The sequence below is a fragment of the Hyperoodon ampullatus genome (genome assembly GCF_949752795.1).
Source record: "Hyperoodon ampullatus genome assembly, chromosome: 3".
NCBI lineage: Eukaryota > Metazoa > Chordata > Mammalia > Artiodactyla > Ziphiidae > Hyperoodon > Hyperoodon ampullatus.
This window is the reverse complement of record NC_136916.1, coordinates 129894787-129912325: the sequence shown is the minus strand read 5'-3', so window position 1 is coordinate 129912325 and position 17539 is coordinate 129894787. Positions and strand designations below refer to the sequence as shown.

Here is a 17539-nt window from a genome sequence, read left to right as displayed (position 1 = left end):
GAGCTGCTCTGAAGAAGTTTATTTCTGTGAGCCCAGATGTTATAGAAGTTGAGTTCTTCTGTATTTTTTATTTTGTTGTAATATTACTCCATCTGTTCCAAGAACCAATTCTCCTTTATTATTCTTGTTGTGAACATGACCAAAAAAATGCTTTTATTGTCCTAACATTTATTCTGATCTTTAACTCACTTGGGCTTTAGCCTTTCAATACAAGTTTAACAGTTTACAAACATAAAATGAATATATGCTCTTTTTTTAATATAAATTTATTTATTTATGGCTGCGTTGGGTCTTCATTGCTGTGCGTGGGCTTTCTCTAGTTGCGGCAAGCAGGGGCTACTCTTTGTTGTGGTGCACGGGCTTCTCATTGCGGTGGCTTCTCTTGTTGCACAGCATGGGCTCTAGGCACGCAGGCTTCAGTAGTTGTGGCGCGCAGGCTCAGTAGCTGTGGCGCACTGGCTTAGTTGCTCCGCGGCATGTGGGGTCTTCACGGACCAGAGCTCAAACCCGTGTCTCCTGCATTGGTAGACAGATTCTTAACCACTGCGCCACCAGGGAAGCCCTACATATATGCTCTTTAAGTATCTTTTGTGCATTTACTGTGTATCAAATGCTGTGGATTTTAAGATGAAATCATGGCTCTTATCCTTAGAAATGTCAATATAAGTTAGGTGCTTATATAGAAAAGAGAGAGGAGTGCTAATGGAGGACTGAAGCCAATGGAAAAGATTTTGATAGAGTTGAGGGAGAGTTGGGAAAAGCTATACAAAGACAATTATATTTTAGCTAAGTGATGAAAATGGCTAGGGATTTATCAGATGAATAAGTGTGAGGGTTGGAAGGAAAGAGAAGTAGGAGCAGACATTCTAGACAGGAGAATAGAAGGAACTGATGAGATTTAAGAGCTGTTTCTGAGTTGGAGTTAACAGGATTTGGGGACTGATTTGGTGTGGAAGTTGGAGAAGTGTTAAGTCTAGGGTAGTGACAAGTTTTCTAGCTATGAGAGCCAAGGAGATGATGCTGTGATTAGTGATTCTGAAGTAGAGTGTACATGTATAGGTTTGTCAGACAGAGATATCTAGCAAGCTTCTGGTAACACTTGCCTAGGGTCCAGAGAGATGCTGAGATAAATGTTTAGGGAGTTATTATCTAGTAACTGAAAATCGTTTAAGAAGATGAGCTCACTCAGGAGGAAGTATAGTAGATGTTTCAGACTGGTGGCCTGCTAGTGAATAGGGACTCCAGGTTTATTTCTTAAAATTTCGAATTATTTGCAGTCTGTTTATATTTACAAATATGAAAATTCTTCATAAAAATCTAGATTCCAGACTCTTCTTGAAAAAAGAAAATCAAAAGGCCTGGCAGAATAGCTGGCATTGAACAGTGCCTTTCTTCTTTAGGTGCATGCACCTTCTAGTTTGCCACACTCCCCATCACCTCTTCTTATGTATTAACATGATATTATCTACCTGACTCTTATAGCATTTACATTCGGGATTTTGGGTGTTGTGTGACCAAAGCAGTTCCAAAAATGGAACCCTGCAGTGGGTGTTGGAGAAGGTGAGTAGTAGAGAAGGAGGCCTCACTGACAGAATGGTGTATGAGAAGCCAAGTGAAGAGAAAGTTTTAAGAAGTTCTGGTCAGCTGTGTTAATAACTAGAGAAAACAAAAAGATATTCAAAGGTCATTAGTGAGAGCAGTTTCAATAGAGTAGTGAGCTTGAGAAGTAAGAAATTAGAGCAAGTACAGACTACTTTAAAAGTATCTCTGGTGGGGAAGAGAAGACTGTTCCGTGTCATACCTTCTGTTCTTTTGCGTATCTGCTTAAAATCAGATTTCATTAGCTAATTCTCTGTGCAGCCCCAGTGGTTCCTTCAAAGGTCTAATGTGGCTGGCAATCACAGGTAATGATGGCAGGAGGGTAAGTTTCGTGGCGGGGGGGGCAATGAGGAGAAGATGGATTTTAAAGTATCACAGGAGATGAGGCTAGGGAAGTGGGCTGGGATTAGATTGTGAATGGCCTTTATCTTCATGAAATTAGAATTGTGTGCTGAAAGCAATGAAATCCAGTGTCGTTTTTAGGTAGGGTATGACACAAATTTGGTTTTAGGAACATAATTTTGAAAATGAGGTTGGGAAGAAACCAGTGGCAGGGAGATCATATTGCAAGACCTTTTAATAGATGTTGTGATTGCTTAATAGTCTGATTTGAAGCATGGAGGGGAATGGAGAGAATTGACCAGATTTAGGAAATATTTTTGAGTTAGATTTAAAAGAAGATCAGGAGGGCAGGGTTCATGTTTATTTTGCTTATTGCTGTGTCTTACCAACATCTGGCACAATTTCTGGTGATCAATAGATGTTTTTGAGAATGAATGAATGAATATCTCATATTGTATTGTTAGAATTTCCTCTCATCCCCTTGAAATTGTTTTACTTTCTGGAGCTTCCTTTTTGGGATTGTGCCTTCTTTCCCCCACTAAACTCTAAGAAAGTAGTTTTCAGTCAGTCTGAAGTATATAATTAAGTAGGTTCAATTTTTCTTTTCTTTTTAAACTATTTTTTTTTTTTTTTTTTTTTTTTTTTTTTTTTTTGGTGGTACGCGGGCCTCTCACTGTTGTGGCCACTCCCGTTACAGAGCACAGGCTCCGGACGCCCAGGCTCAGCAGCCATGGCTCACGGGCCCAGCCGCTCCGCGGCACGTGGGATCCTCCCAGACCGGGGCACGAACCCGCGTCCCCTGCATCGGCAGGCGGACTCTCAACCACTGCGCCACCAGGGAAGCCCTAAACTATTTTTAATTCTAAAAAGTATGGTCACCTTTTTCCTATTGCTTTTGATATACAGCTAGTTCTTGCCTGTTGGTTGACTTAAATCCATAGTAGCAATCTTCACTATTTTCTGAAAGGGGAAATTGTCACTATAGCAGTTTAAGCATCTGTGGGGTGCTTGATTTTTTTTTTTTTAAGATTTATTTATTATTTATTTCTTTTTATTTCTTTTTGGCTGTGTTGGGTCTTAGTTGTGGCACACGGGATTTTCATTGAGGCATGTGGAATCTTTCGTTGTGGTGTGCAGGTTTTCTCTCTCTAGTTGTGACGTGCAGGCTCTGTAGCTATGGTGCGTGGGTTCCAGAGCACGTGGACTCTGTAGTTTTGCGACACGTGGGCTCTAGTTGAGGCGGGCAAGCTCAGCAGTTGTGGCACACGGGCTTAGTTGCCCCACGGCATGTGGGGTTTTAGTTCCCTAACCAGGGATGGAACCTGCATCCCCTGCATTGTAAGGCGAATTCTTTACCACTGGACCACCAGGGGAAGTTCCAGGGGATGCTTGATTTTAACAAATGAACTTAATAGCGGTTGTTGATATAGTAAATATGCATCAGAAAAGCATCAAGCTGTTAATATATTTTGCATATCATTTCACTTTTCTCCTTTAAACTCTACTCAAGTGCATATAAGCATCCTTACAGTAGGGCAAAGAGCTACCATTCTGAATGCCTACTGTTTGCCAGACCTAATAGTATGCGTTTTATGTCCATTACTTCATTGAATTCTTTCATCAGTTACATTTTACAGGTAAGGGATCTGACTTTCAAAAGAATAAATAACTTGTCTGTAATCACAGGTAAGTGGTAGAACTGGAATTTTGGTTCAGATTGTTGTTCTCCAAATGTGTGCTCTTTTTGCTATTATATATTTTATGTTTATGTGTGCATATGTACCTGTATTTATATACACACAGACATACATGTATATGTGTACATATATATATATATATTTCACTGTTAGATTTATCTTATTTTCATAAATATTTATTTCTCCATATCCAGTTTTATTTGAACATTATATCACTTCAACTTTTCATATTTCTCTTATTTTGGATTTTCTCTTACAATTTTAGCCTGTAATACATACAACTCTCATTGTTTAATAATGTTTTAATTACAAGTACTTTAAGATGGTCTTATAACAGTAAGGAAAATAAGTTTATCCATTACTGATTTATATTTCTTAGGTTTTGATGGACATGTTTGATCAGGATGACATAGGCTTGGTTTCTCTTTGTGAAGATGAACCTAGTTCTTCAGGTGAATTAAACTACTATGACCTTGTCAGAACTGAAATTGCAGAAGAAAGACAGTATCTACGGGAACTAAATATGATCATAAAAGTGTTTCGAGAAGCTTTTCTTTCTGACAGAGACCTGTTTAAACCTTCTGTAAGTACCTTTTTGGGTTTGAAATTCTGTCTACCCCAAAAAGTCATATAGTAGCTTAAAATCATAAATAGTAACTTCATATACTTTATGAGTATGTAAAAGAAATATTGTTTTATATAGTATTGTGGGGTTGTTTAGCTTTGTCTGTTTTTCATTTTTTTCAGATTTTTTGTTGAAGTATAGTTGATATGCAATATTATATGAATTAAAGGTGTACAACATAGTGATTCACAAGTTTTAAACGTTATACTCCATTTATAGTTATTATAAAATATTGGCTATATTCCCCAGGTTGTACAATATGGTAAGTCCCCTACATACGTACCTTCAAGTTGTAAACTTTCAAAGATGCAAACATGCCCCTGTATGCCAGCTTTTGTACTGTACTACTGTACTTTTCAAGGTACCGTACTGTAAGATTAAAAATGTTTTCTTTATATTTTTTGTTTGTTTTTTATGTATTTGTGTGAAAAGTATTATAAACCTATTACAGTCCTGTACTGTATAGCCGATTGCGTTAGTTGGGTACCTAGGCTGACTTTGTTGGACTTATGAACAAATTGGACTTAGAACCTGCTCTCGGAACGGAACTCGTTCGTGTGTAGGGGACTTGCTGTACATCTTGTAGCCTATCTTACACCCAATAGTTTTTACCTCCCACTCCCTCACCCACACTCTCTGGTAACCACTAGCTTGTTCTCTTTTATCTGTGAGTCTGCTTCTTTTTTGTTATATTCACTAGTTTGTTGTATTTTTTAGATTCCACGTATACTTGATATTTGTCTTTCTCTGTCTGACTTAATTCATTTAGCCCTCCAAGTCCATCCATGTTGCTGCAAATGGCAATATTTCATTCTTTTTCTTATGGCTGAGTAGTATTCCATTGTGTATATATACCACATCTTCTTTATCCATTCATCTGTTGAGGGACACTTAGATTGCTTCCATATCTTGGCAGTTGTAAATAATGCTGCTATGAACATTGGGGATATTGTAGGTTTTTTAATATGTGAATTGTTATACTAATACAATAAGTGCAGTGACAATGAAAATTAGACACAAAATTAGGGGGATTACACTGGAATAAAATCTTTTTTCGGGCTTCCCTGGTGGCTCGGTGGTTAAGAATCCACCTGCCAGTGCAAGGGACACGGGTTTGAGCCCTGGTCCAGGAAGATCCCACGTGCCGCGGAGCAACTAAGCCCGTGCGCCACAACTACTGAGCCTGCGCTCTAGAGCCCGCGAGCCACGACTAGTGAGCCTGCGTGCCACAACTACTGAGCCCACGCGCCTTAGAGCCCATGCTCCGCAACAAGAAAAGCCACCTCAACGAGAGGCCTGTGCACCGCAACGAAGAATAGCCCCTGCTCGCCGCAACTAGAGAAAACCCATGCGCAGCAACGAAGACCCAACGCAGCCAAAAATAAAATATTTAAAAAAATAAAAAATCTTTTTCTACTGTGCAGTATTTGAGATTTATAGTCATTCATTTGAAGATGGTGAAAGAAATGTATGGTCTAGAAAAGAAAGACTTATGCTTTTTCCTGTCTCTTGGTAAGTACATTAGGGTGTAGTTTAAAGTTTTCCTAGTGGAACTTTTGAAGAATAAAAGTTTATACAGAATGTCAAATAAGCAAAGGCAGAGCTCCGCTGTTGGAAGACAGCTTAGGAATGGGGTGAGTAGGATGGGGATCCAGGGAGACTTGTCCATGTTTTTCCTACCTCTCTAGGTTCTGAAGTCCACTCTAAGGAATCTAGCTAGACAAATACTGTTTTGTGGGGTTTTTTTTTAATTTAGATTTATTTTTCTTTCCTTCATTTCTCACGTGATCTGTTTTTTCTTAGATGTCTGAGTGTCTTTCACTTTATTTTTTTAATGACTTTTAAAATTTTTATTTATTTATTTATATTTTTTATTTTTGGCTGCTTTGGGTCTTTGTTGCCGCGTGCAGGCTTTCTCTAGTTGCGGCGAGCGGGGGCTACTCTGTTGTGGTGCACAGGCTTCTCATTGCAGTGGCTTCTCTTGTTGCGGAGCACAGGCTCTAGGTGCATGGGCTTCAGTAGTTGTGGCTCGTGTGCTCTAGAGCTCAGGCTCAGTAGTTGTGGCGCATGGGCTTAGTTGTTCTGCAGCATGTGGGATCTTCCCGGACTAGGGCTTAAACTCGTGTCCCCTGCATTGGCAGGCGGATTCTTAACCACTGTGCCACCAGGGAAGCCCTTGAGTGTCTTTCACTTTAAATATTTGGCTTTTCTCTTACTTCCTGACTTCCTCCCCCAAATAACTATTACATGAGTTAATAGGAGTGATGCTCAGACACAGCTGGCTGAGTGCTTAAGATTAGGAACTGATTTAGCTTTTTTTCCTTTTTAAAATATTTATTTATTTATTTGGCTGCACCAGGTCTTCGTTGTGGCATGTGGGATCTTTTAGTTTCAGCATGTGGGATCTTTAGTTGTGGTATGTGAACTCTTAGTTTCGGCACATGGGATCTAGTTCCCTGACCAGGGATTGAACCTGGCCCCCTGCATTGGGAGCACGGAGTCTTAGCCACTGGACTGCCAGGGAAGTCCCTGATTTAGCTTTTTCATTCTTAAGGTGTTTTTAATTGGCTTTTATCCTTTTTTAAAAAATGCATATTTAATTTAACATTTGATAATAACTCCTACTGGACACACTGCCTTAGGTAGTCAACATTTTATGTTTTTTAAAATACTCTCCTATTTTGTGTGACCCTTAACAATTCTCTGAGATAGGTAGGACAGGTATCATTTCTACCTTACTGGTGAGGAAATTGACATAAAATAGTTATGATAAGTTATGGAGGTTGAACTTGAATTTTGGTTCTTTTATACCACAGTATAATTGGGTTTTGTCTATAGTGGTGTGAAGAATTAAAAGCTTAACAAATGCTGTTAGCTAATAACAATTGCTGGTAGCTAATATTATCCTCTGCCTTTTCTGTGTCCCATCAGTTTTCATTCCTCAGGAATTAATTTTTATGGGTCTCTTTTCACTGAATTTGTGCTGATTTGATAGAAAATTTTTATTATAATACTGAAGGGTCAAGAGAAAGAGAGAATCCCTTTTCTCTATCACTGTATCTACTATATTTTTTCAGCATAGATGAGACTGTAAACTTTTGAAATAAAGGCTATCTAAGGTCAGAGCATAGAACTCAGTAAATATTTGATAAAAGAATGAATGACTCTTGATCTTAATTTACTCCTTTGGGCCCTACTCCTATGTTTTCAGAAAGCTCACATTTGTGGAAGGCCTAATATATGCCAGGAGCATTTTATAGAAATCATCTCATTTAATCCTCTTAAGAACTTTATGGGTAGGTATTAATATACCAGCTCTGTGACCCTCGGCAAATTGCTTAACTGCTCTGTGCCTGTTTCCTCATTCATAAAATGAGGATGATGATAGTATCTATCTAATAAGGCTGTTATGAAATTACATGTCAAGTAATCAATACTTACAGTAGTGCCTGGAACATAATAACAAGAAATGTAAGCTGTTATAATTGTCATTATTGTCCTAATCCAGGATCACTCATCTAGCAAGTAGTGGGGCCAGGATCCAAGCTCAGGTCTGTCAGGTTCCTTAATCTGTGATGCTTCCATTACAAGATGCAGAGTGAATAATAGTTGGCCATAACCTGGATAATCAGTCATATGGTCTTTTTGTTTCCAGAGGACTTAACATGTTTTAACCCAGATAAAAGTCACACCTGAGAGCTTGAATGAAATCTTTAATTCCTCCTCAAATTCAAGAGACAGGCCACATATTGTGAAACCAGTTTGTGTCTGGATTAGGAGTCAGATCTTCATTTTGATCCCAGCTTTTGTCATTAACCAGCTCTGTGAGACCTTATCAAGACTTTTAGCACTTAGCCAATTTTAAAATACTCAAATGCCAGAATTCTTTATGTAAAGAGTTGCTTAGAATCATCCACCGTATGAGATTTACAGTAAATTTACTGGAAAATATAGGTTCTATATAGTTCTGTTCAATAATTCTAAATCTAATCCAAGAGGTTTTTAAATTTCTCTTCTTTATTCATGATTGACTTTTGCTGTAATTTGGAATATATTCAATATTTTATGTCTTGAAATATACTTGTATGTGATTGGGTGAAAATAATATCCTTAACACTTACATTACTTATATTTAGTAATTGTTAAATGAAATTCTCAAACTGACATGCCTTACTTAACCTTCCTTGTTTTTTAGGATATTGAAAAAATTTTCAGTAACATTTTAGATATACATGAATTGACCGTGAAACTTTTAGGTTTAATTGAAGACACAGTTGAAATGACTGATGAAAGCAGCCCTCATCCCTTAGCTGGAAGCTGTTTTGAAGATTTGGCAGAGGCAAGTTTACAAAACTGTTTTCTCATTAAAGCCCTAAGTGCTGTATTAAGATATTTAGTAAGATATTATTTGTGAAAATTAGAAGACACTGCTGACTGCTATAAAAAATACTTACAATTTAACCAATAGCAAACTAAAATTACATTGTCTGTCTTTATGGTGACACTTTATAGTGTAATTATGATAATATTTATAGCAAAAGTTGATAGACTAGTAATGTTTAAGATTTTTTTTTAATGGCAAGTGCATTTAAGGTGAAAGAAAAGAAATTTTATTGACCATAGCTGTTTAGCTTTTGTGGATTTTAGTCTTAATTTCCAAAAATGAAAAAGAAAGTTTATATTTTTTTCCAAAGTGCAAATCATATTTTTGTTCTTCAAATGATTATAAAAGTAACATAGCTCATTGTAAAAATATTCAGAAAAATATAGATGAATATAATAAGACAAAAATAACTTCGTTTTGCAATATCTAGAGATTAGTTATCTTTATAAGATTTATTTATCCTTATGAATATTTGTCTACATATTCATACAAACCTATGTATATTTACAAAAATAGGATCTTACTATTTTATAACCTTCTTTTTTTCACTCAATATCTTGAACATTTTCCATGCCAATAAATATACTTCAACACAGCTTTTAAAGTCTGAAAGTACCATGTTCTATGGAGACACTATATTTTAACTATTATTATTAAGCATGTAGGTTTTTTCAGTTCTTTTTGTTATTGTAAACAATACTGTAACAAACATTTGTATAATGCCTTCATAGCCTAGTAATTATTTTAGGATGTAGTCCTAGAAATGGAATTGTGGTACTAAAGACTAGGTACATTTTTAGAACTTTGAAACATTTTGCCAAATTTACTTCCAGATAAGTTCAAGTATATGCAGGCCCTCTTTTTACCCATATCTTCACTATCCCATTAATTTTTGTTATTATCCCATTAATTTTTGCTAGTCTAGTAGGAAAAAACAATATTTCATTGTTCTTTGCTTTTGCTTTTTTTTTTTTAAACTAATAATGTTATACATCTTTTCATACTCATTGGCCATTTTTATTTATTCTGGAAAACAGGTATTAAAAGTGCTTTCTTCAGATATCATGTAAATTTCCTAGTTTTATAATCTCTTCCTAATTTTTCTGAAAATGTAAGTCACTTTAATTACATCCATTTTGTAGACAATGGAACTGATAGTGTAGAAGTACTCAGTTACTGATGCCTAACCGAGATATTCAGGCTTGCTCTTCTTAGAAAGTTTTTTAATATTGTGATATCTTAGCATATTAATTTGTAGTCTGGTTGCTTGTTGTACTCTTAAAGATATCATGGTTCAAAAACATGTATTCAAAAATGTATTTTCTAATTTTTATTTTATTTTTGTGGTAAACATATAACAAAATTTGCCATTTTAACCATTTTAAGTGTACAGTTTAACAGCATTAATTAAATTCATAGTATTATACAACCATTACCACTATTTCCAAAACTGTTTAATCACCCCAAACAGAAATTCTACTCATTGAGTAATAACTCCCTATTCTTCCCTCCCACATAACCCCTGGTAACCTCTAATCTATTTCTGTCTCTGTGAATTTGCTGATTCTAGATATTTGATAAAGGTTGAATCATTACAATATTCTCTTGTGTCTGCTTATTTCACTTAGCATAATGTTTTCAAGGTTCATCCATGTCATAGCATGTATCAGAACTCTATCTCTTTCTGTGACTAAATAATGTTCCGTTGTGTGTATGTACCACATTTTGTATATCCATTTATTGGTTGATGGACTCTTGTGCTTTTTCCACCTTTTTGGCTATTGTGAATAATGCTACAGTAAACATTGGCATATGAGTATCTGTTTGAGTCACTGTTTTCAGTTCCTTTGAGTATATACCTAGAAGTAGAATTGCTGGGTCATATGGTAATTCTTTGTTTAGCTTTTTGAGGAACTGCCAAACTGTTTTCCACAGGGGCTACACCATTTTGCAGTTCCCACTGGCAGTGGACAGGGTTCCAGTTTCTCTGCATCCTTGCCAACACTTGTTATTTTCTGAAAAACATACTGCATTTTTTTATTTTTTATTTTATTTTTTTTGCGGTATGCGGGCCTCTCACTGTTGTGGCCTCTCCCGTTGCGGAGCACAGGCTCCGGACGCGCAGGCTCAGCGGCCATGGGTCACAGGCCCAGCCGCTCCGCGGCATGTGGGATCTTCCCAGACCGGGGCACGAACCCGTGTCCCCTGCATCGGCAGGCGGACTCTCAACCACTGCGCCACCAGGGAAGCCCAAACATACTGCATTTTTAACATACAAAAATGAAACAAATCTTAGTTCTAGCTAAACATTGGGGATGTTGATTATTATAAAATAATAGGAATTTATTTCAATATAAACGGACAAAATATGGGCAGTTTCTGTTTTGTTAGTTTCCTGTATGTTAGTCTTTGCTTTCTTTTTCTAATTTTGAAAAAGTGGAGAGTGGATAAAACAGTGGGAATATCACTTTTTGCGTCCTTTGAAAATAATCCTCAGTGTAAACTCCTTTCAACCTAGGTAAACCTAACTGAAATTTCAAATCCCGGCCTTATTTTACTAATAAGTACACCTTTTGTTTATCTGGGGTAAATGTGCGTATGCATTTTAATAGTTTGATACTTGTGACCACAAGTCAGTGACCTAACTTAAGACCAGTAGCTTCTTGTCATCCATTGCCCAAGGTCATTACTTACATTTATTAAACATTTCCAAGTTACAGCCATAGTTATTATTTGTTCCTGAAATTAAAACAATTCTGAAACCTAATGGAGGACTTAAATAAAAATTTGCCATTAAGTAATCTGTGCCATATTAGTAGAAAAGATGTTCTTTTAAACCTAACACATTTTCCTTTTTAAAAAAAAATAGGAACAAGCATTTGATCCTTATGAAACATTATCACAGGATATTCTTTCACCAAAATTTAATGAACATTTCAGTAAGTTGATGGCCAGACCTGCAGTGGCTCTACACTTTCAGGTAAACTTAAATTGAATGTTATTTTTAATAAAGCAACTAAAGAAATATTTCACCAGTCCTTCAAAATCTGTTAATTGTAAGCCTATTCTAGGTTGTTTTCTGTTTTCTGTCTTGAGTTCTTTCAGTTTGTCCTTAATGTGGAAATCTTTTATAGAATACCATCACAAATACTGATTGACTAGAAAAATCTGGCACATTCTGGATCTGAGATGTAGAGATGAATATGGAGAGCTATTTCAGGATCTTATTCCCTACAGGAGATAAAACCAAAATCATGAAGAGTGGAGAATATCCTCACATATATTCATACAGATTTCTCTATCAGGCCTGTCATTTAAAGGAGATAGATATATTAATGGAGAGTATGCAAGTTAATTGGTTCAGTCATGCAGTTAGATAAAATGAGAGTAAGTGGAGAGAGACAAAATTATATTTTTACGCTCTCAACACTTAATGAAGGTAACATTGGCATTGATGATCCTTGACTACTACTTCCTGCATTTAGACTGGCTCTTCTCCCTTAGCATATGAATATGGTCAAATCTTTATTGTCCTAAAACAGACGAATAAATAAACAAATCTTTGTCACTCTACCTCGTCCCCTTTTTGTTTTTTCCATTTGTAGCCAGTTGTCTTCATATTACTTTTTATCATTCTCCAAACTGCTACCATCTGTGTTCTAATCAGGATGTAACTCTAAAAACTGCCCTTGATAGTGAACTTAACCACCAAATGCTGTGGATATTTTGATTTCATATTTATGTCTGTAGTATTTATTAGTACCCCTGTTGTCCTTTTTGACTCCTATGATACTACTTACATCTAATTTTCATCTTCTCTGGTTTCTTCTCAGTCTCCTTAGTAGCAGGTGTTACCCAACTTCTGTTAGCAGCCCCTGCTGTTCTGTTCCTCTGTGCTATCCTTGGGTGACTTTATCCACGCCCTTTGCTTTCACCTATATGCTGGTGACTTCCTATTTGTATTCTCAAGTCATAACTTTCTTTTGAACAGTGGATGTATGTGTGTGTATGTATATACTTTCGTATAACCAGCTGACCTTTGAACTAATTCATTTGAATATCCCACGAGGACTGCAAATATAAATGTTCAAAACTGAGCTAACCTGCCTCCCTCCTTTACTGTGAATTCCCATTATTATCATCTTCTACTTCTACTCTACTCAAAAACTTGTCAACTTGGAATAAAAGTTACACTTAATTCTCAAAATTTACTTAATTGAAGGAATAATTCTTTAAGTTGAATCTTCTATATTCATATAAACCATGAAGTAGGCATTAGTTAAATGGGAAAATCTGCTTATAAAATCTTTGCATACTCATCAAAAGCACTCACATTTTTTGTTTTATTCTTACTTTATTAGTAATTCTTACTATGGGATTTGAATGGGATTTGAAATTTGAGTTTAAGACCCAATTATTTAAGCTGTTGTCTCAGATATTCAGTAAAATTCAGAGTTAGATATAAAACCCCTTTTCAGGCCAAACTCACTTGTACTGTATTAACTTAAAACAGATTCTTCATCTGTAAAATGAGAAAGTAATGTTTTTTCAAAAAACTTTAATAAAAGTTTTTTATTAAAAAAACACAACAAAACTTCTTTAGAAGATGTAGGCACACTTAAAGAATATGAGCTTTGGAGTCAGAGCTTCTGGCTTTGAGCCAATTAATAGTTGTCTTACCCTGATCAAGTCACTTTATCTCTGAGAATCAGTTTGCTCATTTGTAAAATGATGATGATAATGTATACCTCTTACGGTTATGAAAATTAAACAGGAATACACTAAGCACATTTGGCACATATTAAACAGTCAGACATTAGCTTGTGTTGTTTTTAGAGGACTTCTTACACTATAAACACATTGCATTAATATTTTAGAATGCACTTTAGTAGCCATTTCAGTGCTAATTAACAATACAAATGATTTTTGTAGGCTAATTTTAAAGTTTCATCTTGGTTCCACTTAAAGCACTATATATAAAATATATAAAATTATATCTAGCATAATCTGTATCAGTATCTTAAATGATAAAAGAAATTAATTTCTGCATATCCTGGTAAAAGTCTGTTGAACAAATTATAGTTTACTTGAGTTAACAATAGGTGAGAGTTATGGGAGGGTTTACCTATGAGTATATATTTTAAAAGCAGCATCTCAAACTCTTTCTTCACTTTGTATATTGCTTCTGTCTGTATTTACCTGATGAGGAGAAATACCACCTTTAAATAAGTCAGCCTTAATGACATTTAAAATCAACATGAGTAACTTTTAAATGCCTTATAAATTTTAGAAAATCATTTATTCTGCAGACTATTAGTTTTCAAAACTGGGATATACCTAACCCTAGCTATACACTAAGATTTTCCAGGCAATATAAGGGTACAGATATCTTTAAGGGAATTAGTTCCTAGTCTAACCTTGTTTGTGTTGTTGCATTCTCTTCCAATTTTTCTTACACATTACTTCTTGTCATATTGAATTTTCCATTATGCATTGATCCAAGGTGTAAAAACCTCCAGGGTACCAGCCAGGGAAAGGAAAAAAAAAGGGGGATTGCTCCTGAAGGAGAGTTTATTGAGTGCAAAGCAAAAAGAGTTCCAAAAGCAGCAGATGGGGTGATTGTGTTAAAAACTCTCGGTAGCTGAAATGTCATATCTACCTTTGTCTTGTCATGTCTATCTAAAAATTAAGAAATGAGAAGGTTGTAACAAGGGTGAATATTACCTTTTTTAAAAAGTTCTTCATCATTCATTGGACATTGTGATAAAGGAGAGGTGAGGCTTGTAAAGTTCTCATACCTGCATGTTTTATGTTAGAAACAGTTAGGGGTTCTTCCAGATGCTTGCTGTACGTAAGACTGTGACATTAACATGTGTATTTCAAGTTAAGAATGAAGTCAGACTTGTTGCAGAAATTTAGTCTGATCTGGCTATTTATTTTGACAGTGAAGATTGGCTTTATCAATTAAGTTATATAACAGACATTTTTCGTAAATTAAATGAGCTAAATCTGAAATTTATTTGATCATTGTTTGGTGAAATATATTTAAATCACATCTACAATGTACCACATCCCCCAAAACACATTCTTTTTAACTACTTAAAACATTTTTAATAAAATTGACATAAAAATGTGTGAGACAATACATAGCTTTTCAGCATTCCTTTAGGGTATGTGGAAGCCAAAACTTTTGAAGAAAAGCTGAGAAGAATAATATTGTTAAAGTTATTTTAGCCATGAAAGATGAAATGTATATATTTAATTATCTGATAACTTAAAGGAGGAAAAAACTTGATTTATAGCACTTCAATTTCAATATAGAGCATTCTTCCTATTATAGTTTTGTTAGTCTGTATCTTGTATTCTTTTTTTTGGGCGGGGTGGGGGCACACCACGCAGCTCGTGGGTTCTTAGTTCCCCCACCAGGGATTGAACCCGGGGCTCCGGCAGTTAAAGTTCCGAGTCCTAACCACTGGACCTCCAGGGAATTCCCTGTAACTTGTATTCTTAAAATCTGCTTCTGTTAGGCACTGCTGTTACATAACCTTGATATCACAGATATACTGTTTTTTGTCTTTTTGCTTTGCAGTCCATTGCTGATGGTTTTAAAGAGGCAGTTCGTTATGTCCTTCCACGCCTTATGCTGGTGCCAGTATATCATTGTTGGCACTATTTTGAATTATTAAAGGTAAGATGAAAGCTTCCTGAGGCAAAAAAATACTTGCACTTTTGAGGCTTAAAAGCTTTTTTAAAATCTGATGTTATTTTCCATACTTTTTATTCATAAAAGTAAAGTATCTTAAATGTCTTCCTTCCTTCCACAGACCATAGAGAAACGCCTATATTTTTTATCTTCATATCATTTCCAAGTGGTAGATAGAGGAAAATGTATCTTTATCATCTGATAATATAAATTCTCAAAGTAATAACATTATTAAAAAGTTGACTTTTTAAAAATTATATTTTGGAGACTCACAGCAACAATGGTTTATCTCTTATTTTATATAAGTAATTAATACCTTTTATGTATAGCATTGTTCTAAACTTCCATCTTGTTATAACTTGTCAAGAAAAACACTTTTAAAGTTGACACCTTTTCCGCATGCAGTATGCAGTGTAATAGCTAGAAACCAAGCAACAAATTAAAAAATAAAATTATGGTAAAACTTGAACTCTTTTTAAAGATCAGTACACATAAAAATATATTGAATTCCTAAAGTTCTAATATGTAGTATAAACTTTGTTATGATATACTATATACATAGAGAAAAGTATAAGAACATAAACGTGTTTTATAATAAATAAATGTAATGCGTAAACACACCAGAGGTAAACCACTACCCTCACTTTAATGGTAATTACTTTTTTGCTTTTCTTTACTTTAACCACCTATGTGTATATCACTAGAAATATATGTAGCCTGTTTCTGAACTTTTTAATCAGTTGGATCAAATTATATATATTATTTTGTGTCTTTTATCTTCTTTCAAAGTTATATTTGTATGATTCATTGATGTGGTCGTATGTTGTTCTAGTTTAATTTTCTTCCATTGTTTGAATAAACCATGATTTATTTATCCTTTCCTGGTTGAACAACAGTTTTTTGCTATTACTGATAACACTTGCTATGGACATTCTTTTTATATCTCTTGGTACACATGTGCATGCATTTTGTGTCTCTAGAGTATATACTCAGGGTTGGAATTGCTTGGTCATAGGGTGTGCATATTTTCAGATTTAATAGGTGATGTCAAACAGTTTTCCAATGTGGGTTTTACAGTTTATACTCCTACCAGAATGCAGGTGATGTCTCTCTTTATGCATATTTTCATATTTTAAAATTTCTGTCATATGGTGTATTTATAATGGTATATGGTGTTTTTAATTTGTATTTTCTTGATTATTAATGTGGTTGGGTATATGTTTATTGGCCTTTTCGATAACCTTTTATAGGGTTATTCAAGTCTTTTGCCATTGTAAATATCTTCTGTGACTTGTCTTTGTATTTCATATTTCTATTTGTTTTTCTTGTTGTGTATTAATTAAAACTTAGTACATTCCATATTTTTTCTAAGAGTTTAGTTTCACTGATGAGATCTATGTGTGTAGGCTTTGTACGACTACTACATTAGCAGCCCCAGATGTATATTTAGATTCCTAAAATTTTTTAGAGAATGTTCATGTCTAATTGGAAGTCCTATCATTAGTCTTAGAGTTGCCTTCTAATATTTGCCAAAATTTAAAAATCCTGGCTTGACTATAATTGAAGCTTATTTTTTTCTCCTATCTGGATGATTGGTTTTTAAAATCTCTGAGATCTGAATCTAAAATCAGACATTGACTATGATGCCCTGACTCATCCTGAGGCCACAGCTACTTTTACTACCAGTTAATTACTGGACTCCAAGTACTCTTAGCCATTGTGACTGGGACTAGTAGTTGGTCAGTTAATTAAAAATAAGGCAAAGAATCATAAAAAAGAAATATGCACATTTTATTTCAATAAATACATACACACAAAACCCTTACAAATGAACATTTATATGTATTTATAGGCTAATCTGTTGACTTGGGGTAAAACTTTTTCTTTGGGTATGAATCTTGCTTAAGTACAAAAAGTATCTTCTATGATTTCTATGTTCCATTTCTTTTAGATGGTACATAAACTTGAAGATGCTTGTAAAGCAATCTGAGTGTAGATATCTTTTAAGTATTTATAATTTTTCCAAATCTTTTATGATTATCTTCCCTATACCTTTTTTTTTCTTTCTTTCTTTATTTTCTTACTAGTCATCCATTTTATGCACATCAGTGTATACATGTCAATTCCAATCGCCCAATTCATCCCACCCTCACCTCACCCGCCACCACTTTCCCCCTTGGTGTCCATAC

General features: G+C 35.1%; 1 protein-coding gene across 3 annotated transcripts in view; it reads left to right on the top strand.

The window, feature by feature from the left end:
* The window catches only part of SOS2 (SOS Ras/Rho guanine nucleotide exchange factor 2), a gene marked incomplete at both ends in the record, with an annotated part of 101860 nt that overhangs the window by 37262 nt on the left and 47059 nt on the right, over positions 1–17539 (top strand). For 2 of the 3 annotated variants that reach the window (XM_079698990.1, XM_079698989.1), the window contains 4 exons: positions 4018–4221; positions 8459–8602; positions 11517–11627; positions 15237–15335. In XM_079698990.1, the coding sequence (XP_079555116.1) occupies positions 4018–4221; positions 8459–8602; positions 11517–11627; positions 15237–15335 (558 nt within the window). The remainder of the gene's footprint in view (positions 1–4017; positions 4222–8458; positions 8603–11516; positions 11628–15236; positions 15336–17539) is intronic. The other variant, XM_079698991.1, reaches the window with a different exon arrangement.